The sequence below is a fragment of the Coenobita brevimanus genome, chromosome 94 (assembly GCF_032717465.1).
Source record: "Coenobita brevimanus isolate Jiangsu-jjx chromosome 94, ASM3271746v2, whole genome shotgun sequence".
Classification (NCBI taxonomy): Eukaryota; Metazoa; Arthropoda; class Malacostraca; order Decapoda; family Coenobitidae; genus Coenobita; species Coenobita brevimanus.
Window position 1 is genome coordinate 6,591,516 of NC_137047.1, and position 18,953 is coordinate 6,610,468.

An 18,953-nucleotide genomic window follows, 5' to 3' on the forward strand; every position below is an offset into this window, starting at 1 on the left:
TCAGAGACTTTTTTGGTTGATCAAGTAGCCAACGCCCATGATAGTTTTGTTCTATAGTTTATCTGGTTGTGGCTTCTATCGTGCGTCGTCTGCTGTGGCCAAGGTCCATTGACTTAGGGTGTGACAAGCTAATTATAACCGGAATGAGGTTGATAAGGAATAGGAAGAACGTAGTTAGGTATACGTGGAACATCGTGTGATAGGCAACGCTATTTTATGTTGCCATTCTGTGCTGCCACTGGCTTTTGTTCTACGAAAGGATGGTCCGAGTGATACCGCATTTAGACCTCGGGAAGTGGTAAGTAAAATCGTCTGGTTTTGGTCACTGTAAAATACTGAGGTCGTTAACCGAAGTTTAAGGATTAATTGATGTTTTTGTTAGTCTCTCTTAAAAGAGACGTCCTTCTCGGCTTGAACAAGCTTATCTGAAAGTTAGCGAAAAGAAAATGAAAAAGGTTTCTTCGTAGAGAAGTATGAGTTGATATACATCATCACAGTGATCGTGCTAAAGGCAAAAGTGTGGAGACGGGGACCTGAGGGATGTGGGGGGGAGGGAAGGAGGATACAGACAATAATCCCTCCTGTCAGAAAGGCAAGTGTTGCGAGGATAGGGGATCATTGGTACGGCGTAGTCGTGGTAGGAAGGCTGGAGAGAGAGAGAGAGAGAGAGAGAGAGAGAGAGAGAGAGAGAGAGAGAGAGAGAGAGAGAGAGAGAGAGAGAGCAGTACTGGGAAACTGAAAATGTTAGCTAGGAAGCAGTGATTGGGTAGACATTGAAAGTAGATTTTGCAAAGAAAGAAAACAAAGGACTGAGGACACTAAAGCATATTAAAAAGAAAAACAAAGAAGAATGAAAAGACAAAGAAACAAGAAAGTGTAAAAAAAATGTTGCTGTGGACTGCAAGAGTGAGCAAGACTGAAGGATGAAAAAAGACACCAAGAACAACAAGCAACAACCACTTAGACTCAGTACTATAAGTCTGACCTTGAGAGCTATAGCCTCAGTCCACCACTACTGAACCACCACCACCATTACCAACCAACCCACCATCACCACCACTAGCACCACCACGACATCACCACTAATACCACCACCACCACTACCACCCCTCTTGCCACCACCACCTTTACCACCACCACTACGGTCTCCATTTGGCGAGTTAGAGGGATGAAAGGACACCGTATCAGGGTGTTCGGTACGATGACGTGTATTTTATGTTACTCTCGGTACCACCAGACGATTTTACTCAGCTCAAGGAAGACCTCGTAGGGAAGGGAATTAAGTCAATCTCCGTTAACCCTGCAGTAAGAAAATGTTCTATATCATTGTTGCTATTCCCAGACGATTCTCATTACCTAAAGGGAGATCTCTCATGGCGATGGGGTTAACCAGCCTCACAAGCCACGAAAAGCAGCCCAGGTGGATGAAGGAACCAAAAAACTAGTCAGGAATGAGCCAGTGCGTAAACAGGTTGTGTAAATGTGTGTCAAGTACTCTATCTTAGCCCCCCCTCCCACAAAAATATGGGATGTGGCAGTGAGTAAAAGAATAGTTAAATGAACCAATAAAACTAAATTGAGGAATGAGCTGTGTACGTGAGTGTGAATTGAACCAAAGAAACTGCAGTGAGGTATGAGACAGCGAATACAGAAGGTTGTGTAAGTGTGACGTAAACCAATGAAAACTAAAGTGAAGAATGAGGCAGTGGATTGTTGTTGCTGTTGTTGATAACCCCGGTTTCTCAGGCCGTGCAGACCCGCCGACCCCGGTTTAAGCAACGGAAATGATTATGCAGCGTTTCTTTACTGCTAGTGTTGAATACTTGGATGTGGGATGTTATTAATGAGGGTTTGATAATGTTTGTGTGGTGATTGTTTTATGCACGTAGTTGTGTTTTGTGGCTTTTCAGTCATATAATGATAGGGGGGGTTGTGTTGGCAGTGGCTGCCACGTAGAATTGTGTGCCTCACATACCGAAATATTCTCTAATAGGGAGGACATTGTTTTGATAGTGTAAGTGAGCTGTAGGAGTGAGTTTTTGTGCAGCCGGTGATGAAGGCCTTCTATATTTCCGTCTTCTTTCTGTTTGTTTTGGCGTCTTTTTTTTTTTTTTTTTTTTTTTTTTTTTAAATTGCTGGAGCCTTGTGGTGGTTTCTCTTGTGTCTGGGAAGGGTTGTTGGGTTTCAGCGTGTCACTCTGCTGTATGAGGTGGTCAAGCTCAGGTGTGAGGTTAATTAGGGTTGCATTGTCTTCAGCTGCCTCGAAGAATGTGGTGCTTCCGTTAAGTATGATGTTAAATTTCATAACGTGCTTGTCGATGTTGGTGATGGGTATCTTCGTTAATGTGCTGAAGTGTTTTTCTGTTTCTGCGGTGAATTTTGTCCAGTCTCCTTTCTTGTAGTTTGTGTAAATGAGTACCATCGCTCATGTTTGGAGTGCATTCCTGTGGTGATGATAATAAGGAAGTGCACTGAAAGGAGTTTGAGTTCCGTCCGCCAAATGGTGGTGTTGAAAATGTGGGCGAACAGAATGTAACGTCTAGGGAGGAGGGGGAGCACAGTGCTTGGTGTGGGATGTGGATGTACTGTGAGCAATTACCGAGAACGTACGGTAACTGTTGAAATGTATTGCAGCGTCGAGGCTTAACCAGTGGCTTAATGGTGTTCGTAGCAGGAAGTGTTTTTATCGTTTGAGTCCCCAGTGATGATACAAATGAAGGAGGAGCCTGGAGTTGTAGTGCACTTGAACGTGGACCAAAAAACTGGAGTGAGAGGTGAAACGATGAGGAAAACGGTGGCTCCCCCCCCCTCCCATATAAAAGTCAGAAAAAAGATGAGTGAAGTAGTGAGTGAAAACGATGGTCATATAAGCAACTTTCCTTCCCTCCTTCCCCCCAAAAAAATAAAGATGAGTGAAGTAGTGAGTGAAAAGGTTAGGTAACCGAGTGTGAAGTAAGATGTGCGCATTGAGTGAGGCAATGAGGCAGAGAGAGGCATGGAGGGGAAGGGAAACTGAGTGGAGGCAATGAATCGTGATAGGAGAGAGGTGAGAGGGTGGTGGTGGGGAAAGGGTAGGCGGAGGAGAGGGATACAACCAACACACACTGCAGTATACTGTATTATAAACCCTATCACTGTTATGTCACTCAAGGTAAAACTTTTGGTACCACCTTGCAGTTCTCCTCAGCTTAAAGAGATATGTATTCTTAACTGGGGAATTAGGTCCAGTCTTTATAACCCCGCTGCTACGGGATCTCTTTTCTAATTTGAATGAAATTATCTGATAGTAAGAATTTGAAAGACAGCATCGTACTAAAAATGTTAAAACAAAAACCACAGAGGTGTATGCACGCCCCTAATTTACGTTAGTCTTTAAACCCATAATATGAGTAAAGGCTATATGGCTCTGCCTTGTTGCTGAATGCACTCTGTAACTTAGCATGCCGGCTAACCACATGTAATGCTCACAAATGTTTCATAAATAACCGACAGAAACTGATGGCTTCCCTCCATCTTTGCCCCTCCTCTGGTTAACCTCTTCATTTCGATGACGTCCGTATTTTTATTACTACCAAAAGATTTTGGTTAGCTTAGGGGAAGACCTTTCGAAGTGGAGGGATTTTTCTTGTTCCCGCGGTACAAGAGGTGCACCAAACAGCCTGTTCGGTAGTCAGAAAGAAAAAAAAAAAAGGGGGGGGGGGAGGAAGAAGATGTCGTAATGCTGAAAATGATTCAACAGTGTTGCCGACAGACTCCATGCGTAGGTAAAACAACTCGGGAACTGTATGTGAGGTGTAAAGAACTATACACTGTGGGGCAAGAAATGTTTCGGGAAAACAAAGTGTACTGATTAGGTTCTCAGATACTTCAAAAGATAAGGCTGATGTTAGCTAAAAGTCTGTGGTAATAGTGAGAAGATACTAAAAAAAAGGTTTGGACAAGACGCTGGCTGTGTGTATAACGCCGACTGAGAAACTTGGAAGCGGATTAACAATATGACGATCCGCTTAAAACATTTGATTTTAAGATTACATCCGCTTAAATAAAAATTGTCCACTGCTGCGAAAGTGTTAATCGAGATCACTGGTAACCCATTGACACGATTCTCTTACTCAAACAAAATCGCTCGATTTGGCAAGTGAATCCTTAGCAGGAAAAGGAAATACAGCGGCGGGAGAGGGAGAGGACCAGGGAGGGATGAGAGAAAATCCTGTGTGATCAAATTGTGTGTGTGTGTGTGTGTGTGTGTGTGTGTGTGTGTGTGTGTGTGTGTGTGTGTGTGTGTGTGTGGAGAGAGAGAGAGAGAGAGAGAGAGAGACAGAGAGAGAATGTTGGGTGGAAGTGGAGGAAGAGACAGAGAGGGACGTGAGAAGAAAGTTTTAGGGTGAGAGGGAGGAGAGACTGGCTAGGGGTGGGAAAGAGGGAGGTGGGAAGGGATGTGATTGAGAACAGATAAGAGAGGCGGGCGATAAAGAAAATGGAGGGAGGGACAGGTACAGGATGGAAAAGAGAGGGAAGGGAGGTTGTGCTCTTACTCTCAACAACACAGAGAGGGAAGGGAGGTTGTGCTCTTACTCTCAACAACACAGAGAGGGAAGGGAGGTTGTGCTCTTACTCTCAACAACACAGAGAGGGAAGGGAGGTTGTGCTCTTACTCTCAACAACACAGAATGAATTCCATCGTCTCTACATTTTCAGTACCTTTTTTCTCGTGATCTGTCATGGAAAGATCACGCGAATTTTCCTACCAGATGAACTCCTCAGTGATTGTGCGTTCTGAGCTGATTCTGCTTTCTTTAATAATGTGCAGTTCTGACTCCGTACATTGGTCTCCTTAGCTCATATTTGGAGTAAAGCATTTCCTTCCAAACAGGCTGGAGTCAAAAGCATATCGTATCACTAACATCCTTTCTCTCACCGACTCCCTTCAGTCACAGCTTCATCACTTTGTCTTTACTACTGATGTAATACTAGGTACTTTTTCCTAATTCTCTTTTTGCACGTTCCTCTGCGCACATTCGCCCAGTTTCCGACCAACTCTAAATTCAAGAGTTGACCAGAGTCCTTCATGTACACAACTGCTCTGCTTTGCTCGGGAACAATCTCCTTAATTCCGATTCCATTTGGCTGTGAACTTCAGCGTTTTAAATAGGGTGTTAAATATGTCGAAATGTGCTCATCTTATTTTTGGATTTCATTCGTTGAACCTTCTTTCGAAAAAACAATTTTTTGTCAGGGAGAAGCGAATACCAGTAAACTGGGTAGAGGATGTAAACGGAAACGAAACTGATGATGATGATGATGATGATGATGATGATGATGATGATGATGATGAGGAGGAGGAGGAGGAGGACTGAGTTACTGGAGGACCGAATTATTACCGGTATATTTTAGTATGCGACATATGAATGTACAGCAAACATAAAAGGGAAACGGTACGACATAAACTCAGCCTGACCGATGGCAAGTAAAAGAGTGGATTTCAGGTTGTGGAAGATGATAAAGATTACAGGCAGAAAACCCTCTACAGACCAGTGTCATCCAGATGTGACGGTTTGGGTCATTTTTAAATATTAAATAAGAAGGGAACCCTAAGGTACGGACATACTAACGTCGCAACTATGATCCGATAGGCGAAGGGCAGTACGCTAAGTACCCTTCCCACCAGGCCCAACGTACAGCAGCCCTGGGCTCCGGAGAGTTAATAAGCCAAAATATAGGAAGAATATGTACCGGTATGCCAGAAAGCAAATAAACATAGTGAGAGGAGAGAGGGAAAATTTTACAGATGTTACTGATAGATGGAAAGATAGTGGGAGAGATGGGGAGGAAGGGGTGATTGGTGAGGTAGAGAGTAGGGTGAGTGGTGAGGTAGAGGGCAGGGTGAGGTGGTGAGGTAGGGGGCAGGGTGAGGTGGTGAGGTAGAGGGCAGGATGAGTGGTGAGGGAGGGGGCAGGGTGAGGTGGTGAGGGAGGGGGCAGGATTATGGTAGTGGTCAAGGGCGAGGAGTGAGGGAGGCACAGGATGGGGATGATGGGGATGGGGACAGGGTAAGGGTAGTGAGGAGGGGGTTGTGATAAAGAGACAAAGTTGGTGGACGGGATGGGCAGGGTGAGGGTGGTGAGGGAGGACAAGGTGAGGGAGGGGGAAGGGAGGGGGATGTGGGGATGGGGGGTAAACGTCTGTCGAAAGTTTTGAATAGTTCGTAATGAATGTACGAAGCAGTCTGGGGACTTGATGAGAGAGAGAGAGAGAGAGAGAGAGAGAGAGAGAGAGAGAGTATTTAAAGAGAGCATTCATCGATCGGTTTTTCCTTTTCTTCAGCTCTCTTCTAATTGTTTCACCGCATTTTGCTTTTCACATATGTGTGACCTCTCCTACATTTTTCGCTGCGCTTTCATCATCATCATCATCATCATCATCTTAATCCGGTTTCCCTGTATTGCATCGTATCCTTGCAACGCTGTTACGTCTCACTTATCCTTTGCTGTTATCTGCTAAACACAGAGGATTACTCACCTTATGAATAGTATCACATGTTATTATCACTGCCAACGAAATTGGACGCAATTAATGTATTCACCCGTGTCTGTTTGTCTGTTTGTGTAAAGGGTATCTCAAAAAGTTGTTACCGGATTTCAGTTATATCCTGTGGGTAGGTGGCCAATGGGTCAAGGAAGAGTTTGTTAGATTTTGAGGTGGATTCGGACCCAGATGCAAATCATAAATTTTATTGGCTTTGCCGGTGGTATGCGCTGCAAACTAAGATAACAGAATAAATTAACTGTACGATACCGTAAAAGTATTCGTCTGGTAGGAAAATGTAATTACTATCGTACTTCATAAAATTATTGGCCTTGGCAGAGGTTGTGTCCATTGAGTGCTTACTAGTTGACAATAAAATGAAATGACGTCCTGGGACTGACTGGTAAAAAAAAAAAAATCCGTTAACTCAACAGCCATATCCTCGGATAAGTCATTTCGTATAAAGTTGGATATAATAAAGACGACAGTCGCCTGAATATTTTGTGGAGGCTTAAGATCGATAAACATATTATGCATTTTATCTGGTGCCATATTCACAAAATTCTGAGCTTGTGCATATGATTGTTTTTACTTTGATATCACTCGTTCAACAAACATTCCCATACAACCAAACTCAAATAAATAGTAATGAGAAAAAATCTAACAATTGTAAGCTTCTGTAGAGCTTTGTTTTGCTTAACATTTGTTCATTTTTTTTTAGTCTTCCCCTAATTACTGTAAATTTATTATATATATTTATCCTAAGAGGGTCAATTTCTCCCCCTACCATCCAAAGTTAGACTTATCAGCGTTTTCTCCGTCTCACATCCCTAGTTTCATCAGTTTTCCCTCCCTCTTCTCTCCCTTCCTCTCCATTTCCCTTTCCCCTCTTCCTTCCATCCCCTCCTCCCGCCATATTCCTTCATTCCTCCCTCCCCCTCCCCTCCTCCTTTCTCCATCATCCCTCCCTCCTTCATTTTTCCCTTCCCGATCTCCCCTTTCTCCATGCCACTCATCCTTCCTTTTCCCCGCAGCCATCCCTCCACCTCGCTCATTTCCCTTCTTCCCTCCCTCCTACTTCTCTCCGTTTCGCTTCAGCCTTCGTTTCGTTTCTTCCATTTCTTCCCCTTCACTTCGCTCTTCCCTCCATACTCCTTCTTCCCTAATTATCCCATTATTCTCATTCATTTTCCCTCCATTTCCCCCAGTCTCCTCCACCTCCACCTCCCCCTCCCCCTTTCATATTTCCTCTTCGTGCACAGCCAATCCACCGTTCCTTCCCATCCTTCCTTTTTTTTTTTTCTCTCCCTTTTCCTCCCATCCTTCCCCTCCCCTCCTATCCTCACGCATCCCTCCATCCCTCACATCCTTTTCCGTTTTCCTTCCCTCCCCATTCCTTCCTGTTTCTCCCCTTCCCTCCTACCCCCTTTCCACTCATACGCACTCCTCCATCCCCCCTTTTGTTTCTTCTCATCTCTCCCTCATCTGCTCTTCTTCCCTCTTCCCCCCTCCATTCCTTCTTTCCGTTCCCCTTCTTCCATCCTTTTTTTTTTTTTTCCACTCTCCTTCAACTCCGATCCTCGTCTTTCCTCTCCCTCCTTTTCCCCTTTCCCTCCTCCTCTTCCATACTTTTCTCCTTCCACTTCCCCCCATCACTCTCTCCTCCGTTCCCCTTGCTCCCACCCTTCTCTCCTCCTCAGTTATCACTCCCCTCCGTCTTGGTCCTGCTCCTCCTCATCATTGGTGGCCCAGATCTCGTGCCGCCCCAACAATACCTTGCTTCGGTGATCAATAGCAGCGGGGCGGAGCGGGGCGGGGCGGGGGAGGACGAAGTGAAGTCATAGATGTTGATGTTTTATACGGTGGGACGGAAAGGGGCATGGCAAAGATGGCCAGGGAGGAGCATGCTAGGCCAGTGCATAACAGAACATAGTAGGACAGGACGGGGCAAGGCAAGGGAAGTTCCATGGTACATCACAGTAGGGCACGGCAGAGCAGGGACATAGTAAGGACAGGCAAGGATAGGCAGGACAGGGCGAGGTCGGAATGGTCAAGACAGTTAAAGGCTTAATGAAGTAAAGATTGGTGGGCTTGTCTGAGAAAGGCAGGACGGAGCAGAGTGGGGCGGGATGTAGGTGAGAGGGAGAATGTCAGAGTGAGAGGGACGGGACAGGAGCAACGATCTGAGTGGGAGAAACCGATGAAGAGGGCACTGGGAGAGATGGGGACGGAGATGGAGAATGGACAGGAGGGTGAGAAAAGGGTGAAACTAACTGCGTGAAGGGGACAGGAAGGAGGGAGATGGAAAAGGTGATGGAGTGGGAGGAGAGAGAAGCTGATTCAGTGATGAGGGAAGGGAGAGAATTGGGTGAAAATGACAGTGATGTTGACAAGCGTAAAGGTTGAGACAGTGATGAAGGGGGAGAGAATGGAAAGAGTAGAGGGATATGGTGTGGGCGAGGGACATTGGTGGGGACGGAGAGAAATGATAACAGAGACAACGCTGGGAGGGGGGGGAGAGAAAAAGGTGAGAGGTACGGAGGGAGAGGAAAGTGCGATGAAAAGAGAAAGGAGGAGAGAAGGTTGCGTAGGGGGAAGAGGAAGGGTACAGTGGGAGAAAAAGGGGGAAGGAGGAGGGTGTAAGTCGGGAGAAAGAGAGAGGAGAGGAGAGGAAAGAAGGGTGAGTGGGAGGAACAGAGAGGGGAGGAAAGAGGGATAAGTGGAAGGAATAGAGAAGGGAGGAGAGAGGGGTGAGTAGGAGGAAGAAAGTAGGAGGAATGAGTGAGTGGGAGGAAAGTGGGTTTGTAATGAGATGAATATAAAGGTAAGGGAAGAGAATTAACATGAAGGAGGAAAGTAGGAGAGATAGAGAGAGAGAGAGAGAGAAGAAAAAGTGTGTGTGTGTGTGTGTGTGTGTGTGTGTGTGTGTGTGTGTGTGTGCAGGTGCGGTTGACCTATATCCCCATCCACCTCGTATCGACTCCCTGCCACAGCGTCTTGCTTGCTGTTTCCCTCGGAAGTACCTCACTGGGACATTTATCGGATTTCTCGTGTGTGTGTGTGTGTGTGTGTGTGTGTGTGTGTGTGTGTGTGTGTGTGTGTGTGTGTGTGTGTGTGTGTTTATTTCTGTATTTCTGTGGCTGGAATGTCGCGTTCGGGGGGAATACTGAGAGAGAGAGAGAGAGAGAGAGAGAGAGAGAGAGAGAGAGAGAGAGAGAGAGAGAGCTTAGCAACAGCTATCCCTTTACAGTCATTATGTAAGGGAGGGAAGTATGTGGGTTCATTTCTTTCGCAGGTGCCGCGGCACAACGTTCCTGAAGCCTTTATTGAGTCCCAGCCAGATATGAAGGACCTGGCTGGGGAAGGTCCTCGGCTGGGGGGAAGGGAGGGTGGTGGTGGTGGGGTGGAGAGAACAGTGAGTGGCAAGACTGCTGTAGGGGGAATGGGAAGGTGGAGAGTGTTGGAGGAGGTTTAGGGAAAAGGGCGACAGGCTTGTGAGGTAAGAAGGAAGGGTGAGGGAGTAACGGGGATGTTAGAGAGGAGAGCAGAGAGTGGACGGAAGAGAGCGAGAAGCCGGAGTGATGAGTAATTTGGTGGTCGGTCGGATTTTCACTTTTCGCACATTCGGGGGATCCACTGGAATGAGTTCGAATTCCATTAACCGAAACTGAGGGAGAGGGCATTTCCAAGCTAGCGTTTGTCTGCAACAGTTAAGTAACCAAACCTGCACCACAGTAGTGTCAGCTACAACTGTTTACCGTCTGTGCCACCAGCCAGACATTACCCTTCATGAACCATCACCAGGCATCCATCCACCCAGGCCATCACCTTCATTACCATCAAAGAATACAAGTCACAAATAATTCGCGCTGCCCACATTACAGCACAGTCCCGCACACCGCAACACACTGACTCATATCATGTATTTTACTGTCACAACGCAGGTAGTCCTTCAACACAGTCACCACAAAAGGTCTCTGGAAACATCCGGTTAAAGTGGCGGGTTTCCTGCAAAATCCCTGGGTTCACGTCTCGATGTTTTGGGGTCGCAGTTGTCTGTACTATTACTACTATCTGCCCTATCCTCATCCTAACCCCCTTTTTACTTTACCTTTTATATAATATTGGTGTGTGTGTGTGTGTGTGTGTGTGTGTGTGTGTGTGTGTGTGTGTGTGTGTGTGTGTGTGTGTGTGTGTGTGTGTGTGTGTGTGTGTGTGTGTGTGTGTGTGTGTGTGTGTGTGTGTGTGTGCGTGCGTGCGTGTATGTGTGTGTGTGTGTAACTGAGGGCCGAGAATGGCAGGAGAAAACTTGAGTAAGATGGGTGATACATGAGGATCACAAATAAGATATCAGTATTCATGAGTAGAGGTGGTGAGGGAAACGAGTGAGAGTGGCTCTAAACTGGAAAGACGAGTGTGCAAAGTTTATGTGTGTGTGTGTGTGTGTGTGTGTGTGTGTGTGTGTGTGTGTGTGTGTGAGAGAGAGAGAGAGAGAGAGAGAGAGAGAGAGAGAGAGAGAGAGAGAGAGAGAGAGAGAGAGAGAGAGATTGTTTATGCAATTCTTGTAAGCTAGGAAGCCTTAGAGCGGTGGTAGAGTTATGACGTATACGTACTGTATGTAATGGTAAAGTGTTGAGGGTTGTGTAGTGGGGGTGGGGGTGGGGGGGTGGTGAGGGTTGTGTGGTGGGGGTGGGCGTGTGATGAGGGTTGTGTGGTGGAGGTGGGGATGTGGTGAGGGTTGTGTGATAGTGGTTATAGTGGTGACTGTGTGTTGTTATAATGGTGGGGAAGCTATGACGTGGTGGGTGTTGATGGCGGTGGTGGTGCGGTGACGCTTTTGTTGTGGTGGAAGAATAATGTGTGTGCGTAGTGAGGGAGTATGGTAGTGCTGGTGGAGTGGTGGAAAGGAGGGCGGTGAGGGATAATTAATTGGTGGTCATGGTGCACGAGATGAGGTGAAGCGGAGATCAAGGAACCTCTCTTCCTTAAATCGTAAACTTCTGTGCCTTAATGACTTTCGTGCAACCGATAGATATTCATTTATGAAAACTAATAAAGTAACCAATAACTGAAAACGGTGAGGAACACGCAGTAATGAACAAAAATAGGGAAGTGTGTCTGTCTACAGTCCTCAGTCTTCATTTCTGTCCATCACTGCCCGTGTCACCATCTTCAGTCATCCACTCCTTCCCGTTCTACAGTACATCACATACCTTGCGTCGCGTCGCTTCTTTCGTCATCATCGTAAAGCTTTCTCTCCTCCATACCTCTCAGTCGTCATCTGCTTCCCATTTTACTGCATATCACACACCTTGTATTGTTTCATTTTTCATCTTCGTAAATCGTTTTTCTCCTTTATAACTCTCATAGCATCACACAACTTACCGACATGTGTCAGTTTTATCATCCTGTATCTTTATTCTCGATCTCCGACCTTTCATCTATCCATTCATATCGCACAGTCTGCATCTTTTTTATCCTTTTAACATCGTCATCAGGTAATCTCTCATTCACTTTCCATATACATTTAGAACGTGTCTCTGCATTTCCCATCCTGTTCCTGTGTCTGTACTTTCGGTCTTCATTCATCTTCAGTCTTTCATTTACATCACTCACTTTGCATCTTTTTGCTGCTTTTATTGTCATTTCTAATCATTTTCCCTTCATCTTTCCACACACATGACTCCTATGTCTTTAGTCAGGGTCTTCAATCATTTTCTTTAACTTACCATTTGCCTCATTCAGTGTTCGCCTTTTTACTTCTTTTATTATAATTTTCAGTAATTCTGTCTTTCATCATTCTATTCACGTCATTGCCTTTCCAATCATATTACACGCCTTGTAACACTCAGCTTCTTTTAACATCATATTCAAGCATTCTATCCTCCATCTTTACATTCACCTCACTCACTTCACGGGCCGTATTTTAAGCAACATAGGACGCTTCGCAGCACTTCTTCCTTAACGATTTACATATCACAAAACCTCAGTATTCTCTTCTGTATTACGGATCCAAATGAAGTCGATATTAAAACGAAATAAATAACATACACGAGAACCTTAAGGTATATGGAAAATAAGTCGTTATGAAACAGGCACATTGAACTCACCTGCGCCATCAAGAATACTTCCATAAGTGTTCCTGCTTCTTTGATCATCTCCAGTAACTCTCCTATGGGTCATGTGGTGCAAAGCGGACCGAGCAAGTCACACAGTCCATCAGTCAGCCAATCAGGTGGGTAATTTATGGCAATTGGTCATGTCCGGACTTTAGTCTCTCTCTCACACACACACACACACACACACACACACACACACATGCCGCGACTCGCCCTTGACACTGCGTCTCGTACTAAGAGTATTTGGGGGGAGGGGATGGGGGGGGACGGAGGAGAAGAGGGACCATTTTTTTCGTGTTATTAGTCCCTACTTTGTTCTGTAAGTGTGTGGTAGCTGTACGAATTATGAAACAAGCATATACAATGATCATCTTGAACAAAAAAAATTCTGAATACGGCCTAAGGGTCTCACCAGATAACCTCCCGTTACTGTAGGCCTGTTACTTCTGCCCACCCGATGAGATGACGGCTTTTGTAATAGATTCCTGGTGCCACCAGGCGAATAACTTCAGCTTCGAGTTTCCAAACTGGATGAGTTACAGAATACCCATCGGTAATCAGTATATTCAAACAGTAACTTATACATGTTATAGTAGGTATGACTACTGTGGATGAAATAAAACCATCATCATCATTATTATTATTATTATTTACGCATTCAGTAATGGGGCGCTCTCCTCAAATAATATATTCCAGTAATACAAAGAATAAACTGATAAAATACATTGTAGCGTAGGAGGTAGAAGGTACAGTTGCTCTGGGCCAGTACTTCTTAACCCTTTATTTTTTTTCCTGCAACCCACGATGGATATGAGGTAACTCCGGCCACCCATGAGTTTTGGAGGGCTTCTTGCACCAGTAATATATTCAGGTTAACGCAGATAATGGTGAAGTAAACTAAAAATAATAAGATGTGTTTTCGTAATCTAGTACCGTACAATACATGAAAGCCCTAAACTGCCTTGAAATAATCTAATATTCTTTCCTTATTTCGTGGTTATCGATCGCTTACGTGGATGCTGAACTGAAAAAAAAAAAAAAATTGGCTTAAGCATCCAGTCTACATGTGTAAACTCCACACACACACACACACACACACACACACACACACACACACACACACACACACACACTCAGGTACCGTATACAGAATTAAAATCGTTTTTCTTTACAACTTGGCAAGTAGTGTCCAGCGGGTTTCCAAGTCATGTCAGTGATAACCACTAACAGTTTTCAAAGTTCGATCCCCCAGAAGCAGAAGAATAATCCATGGAGTGAGAGGTTAATAGACAGTGACATCAGTAAAGCCTAGCTCTAATCAGTGTACGTACAATGTTATGCCGCATCACAGACCCCATGGTGCGTCCCCACTGCTGGACTAGAAAGGAAAGATAGGAGTTAGGACAGTCACTGGTGTTCCTTGCCCACCCACACGGTATGGCTTGGTGCAGGGGTTAAAAACCTGCTCTAGGCTTTAGTTGGTAGGTAAGAGGCCAACAGTTCTCGAAGTGTGGAAGCGTGTCTCTGTGATGATGAGTTTCCTGCTCATTCATCCACCAATTATCATTGGCTGTCGTAAGCAGGAAAACCCTTCGCTAAAATGAAGGCTTGTTCTTGCTACCTCTAGACGATTCTATTCAGCTTTGAAAATCCCGTCGTACTGAAGGAGTTAATGATATCTACGTGTATATCTAATCTTCTCGATTTTAAAAGGTCTTTCTTACGCAGAATAAAGTGTTTTAAAGGTAACATCACCGTCGTGCAAAAGTCAACAGTCTATCAGAGAAGTCACACTTGGCACTACTGCCCACCAGACTTTCTTAATGGTCCAGACCTGCCACACCTCGCGCACACCAGCTACTCACAACCGAGAAGAAAGAGGGGTGGCCGCAGAGGCACTGTCTCTCTCTCTCTCTCTCTCTTTACATTTGCTTTGCTGCAACTGAAAGAATCCGTGTTCGAGTCCTGGAACGGTCAGACTGGTGGACTCAACCTGTTTCTTCCACGTCCTTGCTAACCCAGCAATACAAGCGGCGGCCTTAATGTAAAACCATCACTGCGGGCCATGCATGTTCCACAGCAACACAACTTTTTCCGTGTCACTAGTACTACAGTATAAAGTTCGGAAACAGGCAATTCATCCTTATAAATAACAATTACTTTAAAAAGTTATTTTTCTTTATTTTACCGTAGGTTTAACAAGAAAAAGCGTAGAAAAAATGCAACTCATAACAAGACATATTGTGTATTCTGTATGCTATGCAATGATGCCCAGTGACTATTTAAATTATATATTTTTTAAACTTGCAAAATTACCACTGAATCACATTAGGTTAATTTCTTTATACGTACAGTTTTAACATACCACATTAAGTAATATAGGGTACATAAATTGCAGTAATTTGGGGTGTTTCGGTACAAACTAATCTCATTGTTAAGTAGTTACCACACTGATGAAACCACTTACATAAGGTGATTGTAGATAGGTTGCGTCTGTTAAGGTGGCGGTAGGTAAGTATGTGTCTGTACCCTTTCTAGCAGGGTCACTAATACGATAAAGCTTTACTGTTTATCAGTTATATTTCCATTTAGTACGTTGCTCTGGTAACCGACACATAATTCAACAAAGGCGTATTCCTTATAGATAAAGGGTTAAAAACTATATCGATCAGAATTCGCGATTTTCGTACTATACGCAGCAACAGGTTACAGATTGTTACTTTACTAATAGCTATGTACTGTATTAGACATACTGTACTGCATCTTCACACGGATCCCAGCTACACCACTCACACGCATGTGTGTGTGTGTGTGTGTGTGTGTGTGTGTGTGTGTGTGTGTGTGTTGTAGAGGTCGGTGAGATAGGTATATACCTTGATAACTTTTAAGGTCACTGTTCAAATAGTGAAGTAGTACCCTATCGTACAGGACAGCTGAGATTCTATGCACCCCCGCCCCCCCAATACTGACTTACGGGTATCTGCATCCTTGTCGGTCGTTATTAGGTTCACTGCAGGACCAAACTTTGTCTTCGGAGGAATTGAATCAAATAAACTTTTCCTGTGCTGGCTACGTACGAATCAGGAAGGGTATGTGTGGCGAGAATAGTGAAGGTGTTGTAATGGTAATGCAAAAAAACCAAAGGGGTGCGAACATAATATGCAAACACATGAAGGGATGTCATGGTATCATATCAGAATCTGCCATCTGCACAAATTCTAGGTAATGACAACACTTTCAGCTTCTAAACTGTGACTGGGATTATTAATGGTCCGAGTTTTCCGTCAAAAAATTGAATTCCCAAAATTGGTACTGATATATATATATATATATATATATATATATATATATATATATATATATATATATATATATATATATATATATAAAACTATGTATGTGTCTGTGCGTTTGTTTGTTTCTCCCACGAGACCGGTAATAGATATCAACGTATTTCTTTTTGCATTAGGTCGCGGTAAGTCCTGGGAGTGTCAGAAAAAATGGCGATCACGAGCAACGCGACGGCGCGAAATTGTCAAATCGCAACACGCGAAAATGCACATCTAGGCATTTGTTCGTTTCTTTCCCTCGAGCGGTAATAGATACCGACCTAATTCTTTTCGCATTTGGTCCGGGTAGGTTCAGGGAGTGTCAGAAAACAATGGCGATTGCGTGTGACGGTACGGCGCGAAATTTTCGGAAATTACGACACGTGAAAATATACGAAAATAATTTTTTCGACTTTCTGGTCAGAAGTGGTCACTGAGATCAATAATGATATGAAAACAAAGATAATGGTAATTGCAAACATTGTATGCTGGAAAGGCTATTAGTTAGTCCCGCAAATTTTTGTGGGGACGCACTAGCCCCTGTCTCTCTCTCTCTCATATATATATATATATATATATATATATATATATATATATATATATATATATATATATATATACTGTATATGATACTTAATATTATAATAGTTGCAGTCTGCCTCACAAGTGAAATACTCTTGGGAAACAGCAGGAACTGCGACTACGTAAAGTTTATAAAAGAAGGTCCGACGTTGTTTTGAACGTGGACTGATAATGAAATACGACAAAATAAGCCATGTAGGCACCACGTGTATGTTGTATTGCAGTTGTATTGTTCATCGTCATATATCACATTCCGTGTTTTGTACGCGGTACATCATTGACATCAACAAAACATTCCCAGCTGCGTTGCAGGACGTGTGGCTTCGGAAATTAGTTTCGTACTTTGTCAAGATAGCTACCATGAAAGTGTTACTGGTCCTGCCAGTCATGAGCAAGTCTCCTTCGTTACAAAGAATAATTTTAAGAGTATCGCTTCTGAAATGATGATCCTAAATTGAGCTATGACTGAATATTTATGCTATTATTGATAATTTCCCCAGTAAAACCCTCCTTTGCGGGGCAGTCCGACATTATTAACAGTGAAGAGCAGTCCAGCTGGTACGGTACTACAGATTGTTATTATCATCTGCAATAACTACTGATAGTATCCCAAAGCATAAGGAGATATATACGAGTCTCTGCAGTATTACATGACTTACTTCACAACCACCATTGAATGCCGACAATATAGTCATTATCATCTCGTGCCTCAGACTGCCCACAGTTACATTCCTTACAATGCCTATTTAGAGAAAGGTTCAACTGTTGATAGTTTCCACATTAATCCCCTTAAATAGAAAAAAAAAAGTAACGAAAAATAATGCACAAAGTATGTTGAACAGCAAGTGCCGTGGGTAATTTGCCTTTTGATGCCGGCTCGGAAGTAATGTTATGGGGTAACATGTATCAGCATTTTTATATATTTACCTGAATTGATTTAAACTTATCTCGATGATTCTTTCCACGTAGTAGTGTCAGTACAGCATCATTACAGTAAGATACAGCATTGTACAGTTCAAATTTAACGAATATTTAATATGTCCATGTGACAGTCCCAAGACTTTCGATATCCGGCGCGATGGATTGGTCGACAGCATGGAGGTACGATACGTGTATCATAAACTCTGTATTCTGCAGCAGCATGGTGTCACTTTCTTTTTGTTTGAAATTGTATGATGTATGACTCATGCAACATATTTCAAACCACCTCTGAGGCGTGTTTGACTTGGGACGCTATCGTATAAAATTTTAGGAACTTGTCTGAAACTGTATGTTGTATGAAATCGTGTGACCACGATGTAACAGTACAAAACGCGAATGTCACTTCCTCGCGTTGTTGTTACCCTGCTTCATAGTTAATACTATCAAAGTACCATCACTCACAGCTTATGCGTTCGTCGCCTATGATTAAAAACTGATTTTCATAACGAGTGACCGTGTTAAATTTTGTCCTTGTCGGGTGTCGAATGTGTCTGACCAGACCGTTAAAGCATGTACTTAAGAGCTAGCGTAGCGCTGCATAATTGAGACTAATTCCAGTGTGGAAGTCGTAGTCTACTGTATTACTTATATTAATGCAGTCACTTCTTCCGTATGAAACTAAAGTAACTGTTGTTTCTTGAGCGACATTCATAACCACATTCACTTTGTGGTTCATCGGGCATCGAAATTCTCAGAAGAGGTACAGTTATGCAAAAATGATCATTGATGCTGAAGTTTGGGATTGGCTGTTAGTGACAGAATGGAGAGGATGGGAACGGATGAGTGAGAAGGCAAGCAGAGTGTGCTGGGAGGTGTGTGAGACCACGCTGAGACCTTCGTATCACTGTTACGCAACTCCTGTCAGCATTGTCACATAGAGCGTGACGGTAAGCTGCTGTTATGCAATTTTCGCACTTTCCCCCCCAAACTGATGATCACGTGCCGTGAATATAAAGTATACCTTTATTCTGACTTTTGTTTTTTTGTTTTTTCTAGTAAGGCAACCATGTACAGAGCAGAGGAAGTAGTGAGAGTGGCAGTGTTCATAGCGTTACCTGTGATTACGGGGCTCCTAACGAGGTGGTTCTTGGCGTGATTAACGATACTGCGGGAGAGGACCCTCATCTTGGCGGCGGTGTGAAGTACTGATGTCAGGAGCACTCCGTACCACGTGAACACTACGTCGCGTCTACCTTCACTACCCTTGCCCGCTAGTTTTGTCTGCCGGCGCGGCTGCCAGCTACTCTTTACCACAACTCCATCCGCCCCACACAAATCAATACGGCGTGGTAAACTGATCTCTCTAAAATCGTATAAGTAAGCGTGCCTTGTCCCAAATGCTACGTTCTGCATTAGTTTGGCAAGTGTGAAGTGCAAGGTAGCCCTGTAAATCATGGCTGTGGTAAGAGTAGGCAGC

General features: G+C 44.0%; 1 protein-coding gene across 1 annotated transcript in view; it reads right to left on the bottom strand.

Annotated features, from left to right (window-relative positions):
- The window catches only part of Gabat (4-aminobutyrate aminotransferase), a 114,278-nt gene extending 95,569 nt beyond the window's left edge, over positions 1–18,709 (bottom strand). The window contains exon 1 of the mRNA XM_080282595.1: positions 18,592–18,709. Coding sequence (XP_080138721.1) covers positions 18,592–18,661 — 70 coding nt within the window. The 5' untranslated portion in view covers positions 18,662–18,709. The remainder of the gene's footprint in view (positions 1–18,591) is intronic.
- Positions 18,710–18,953: the final 244 nt, after the last annotated feature.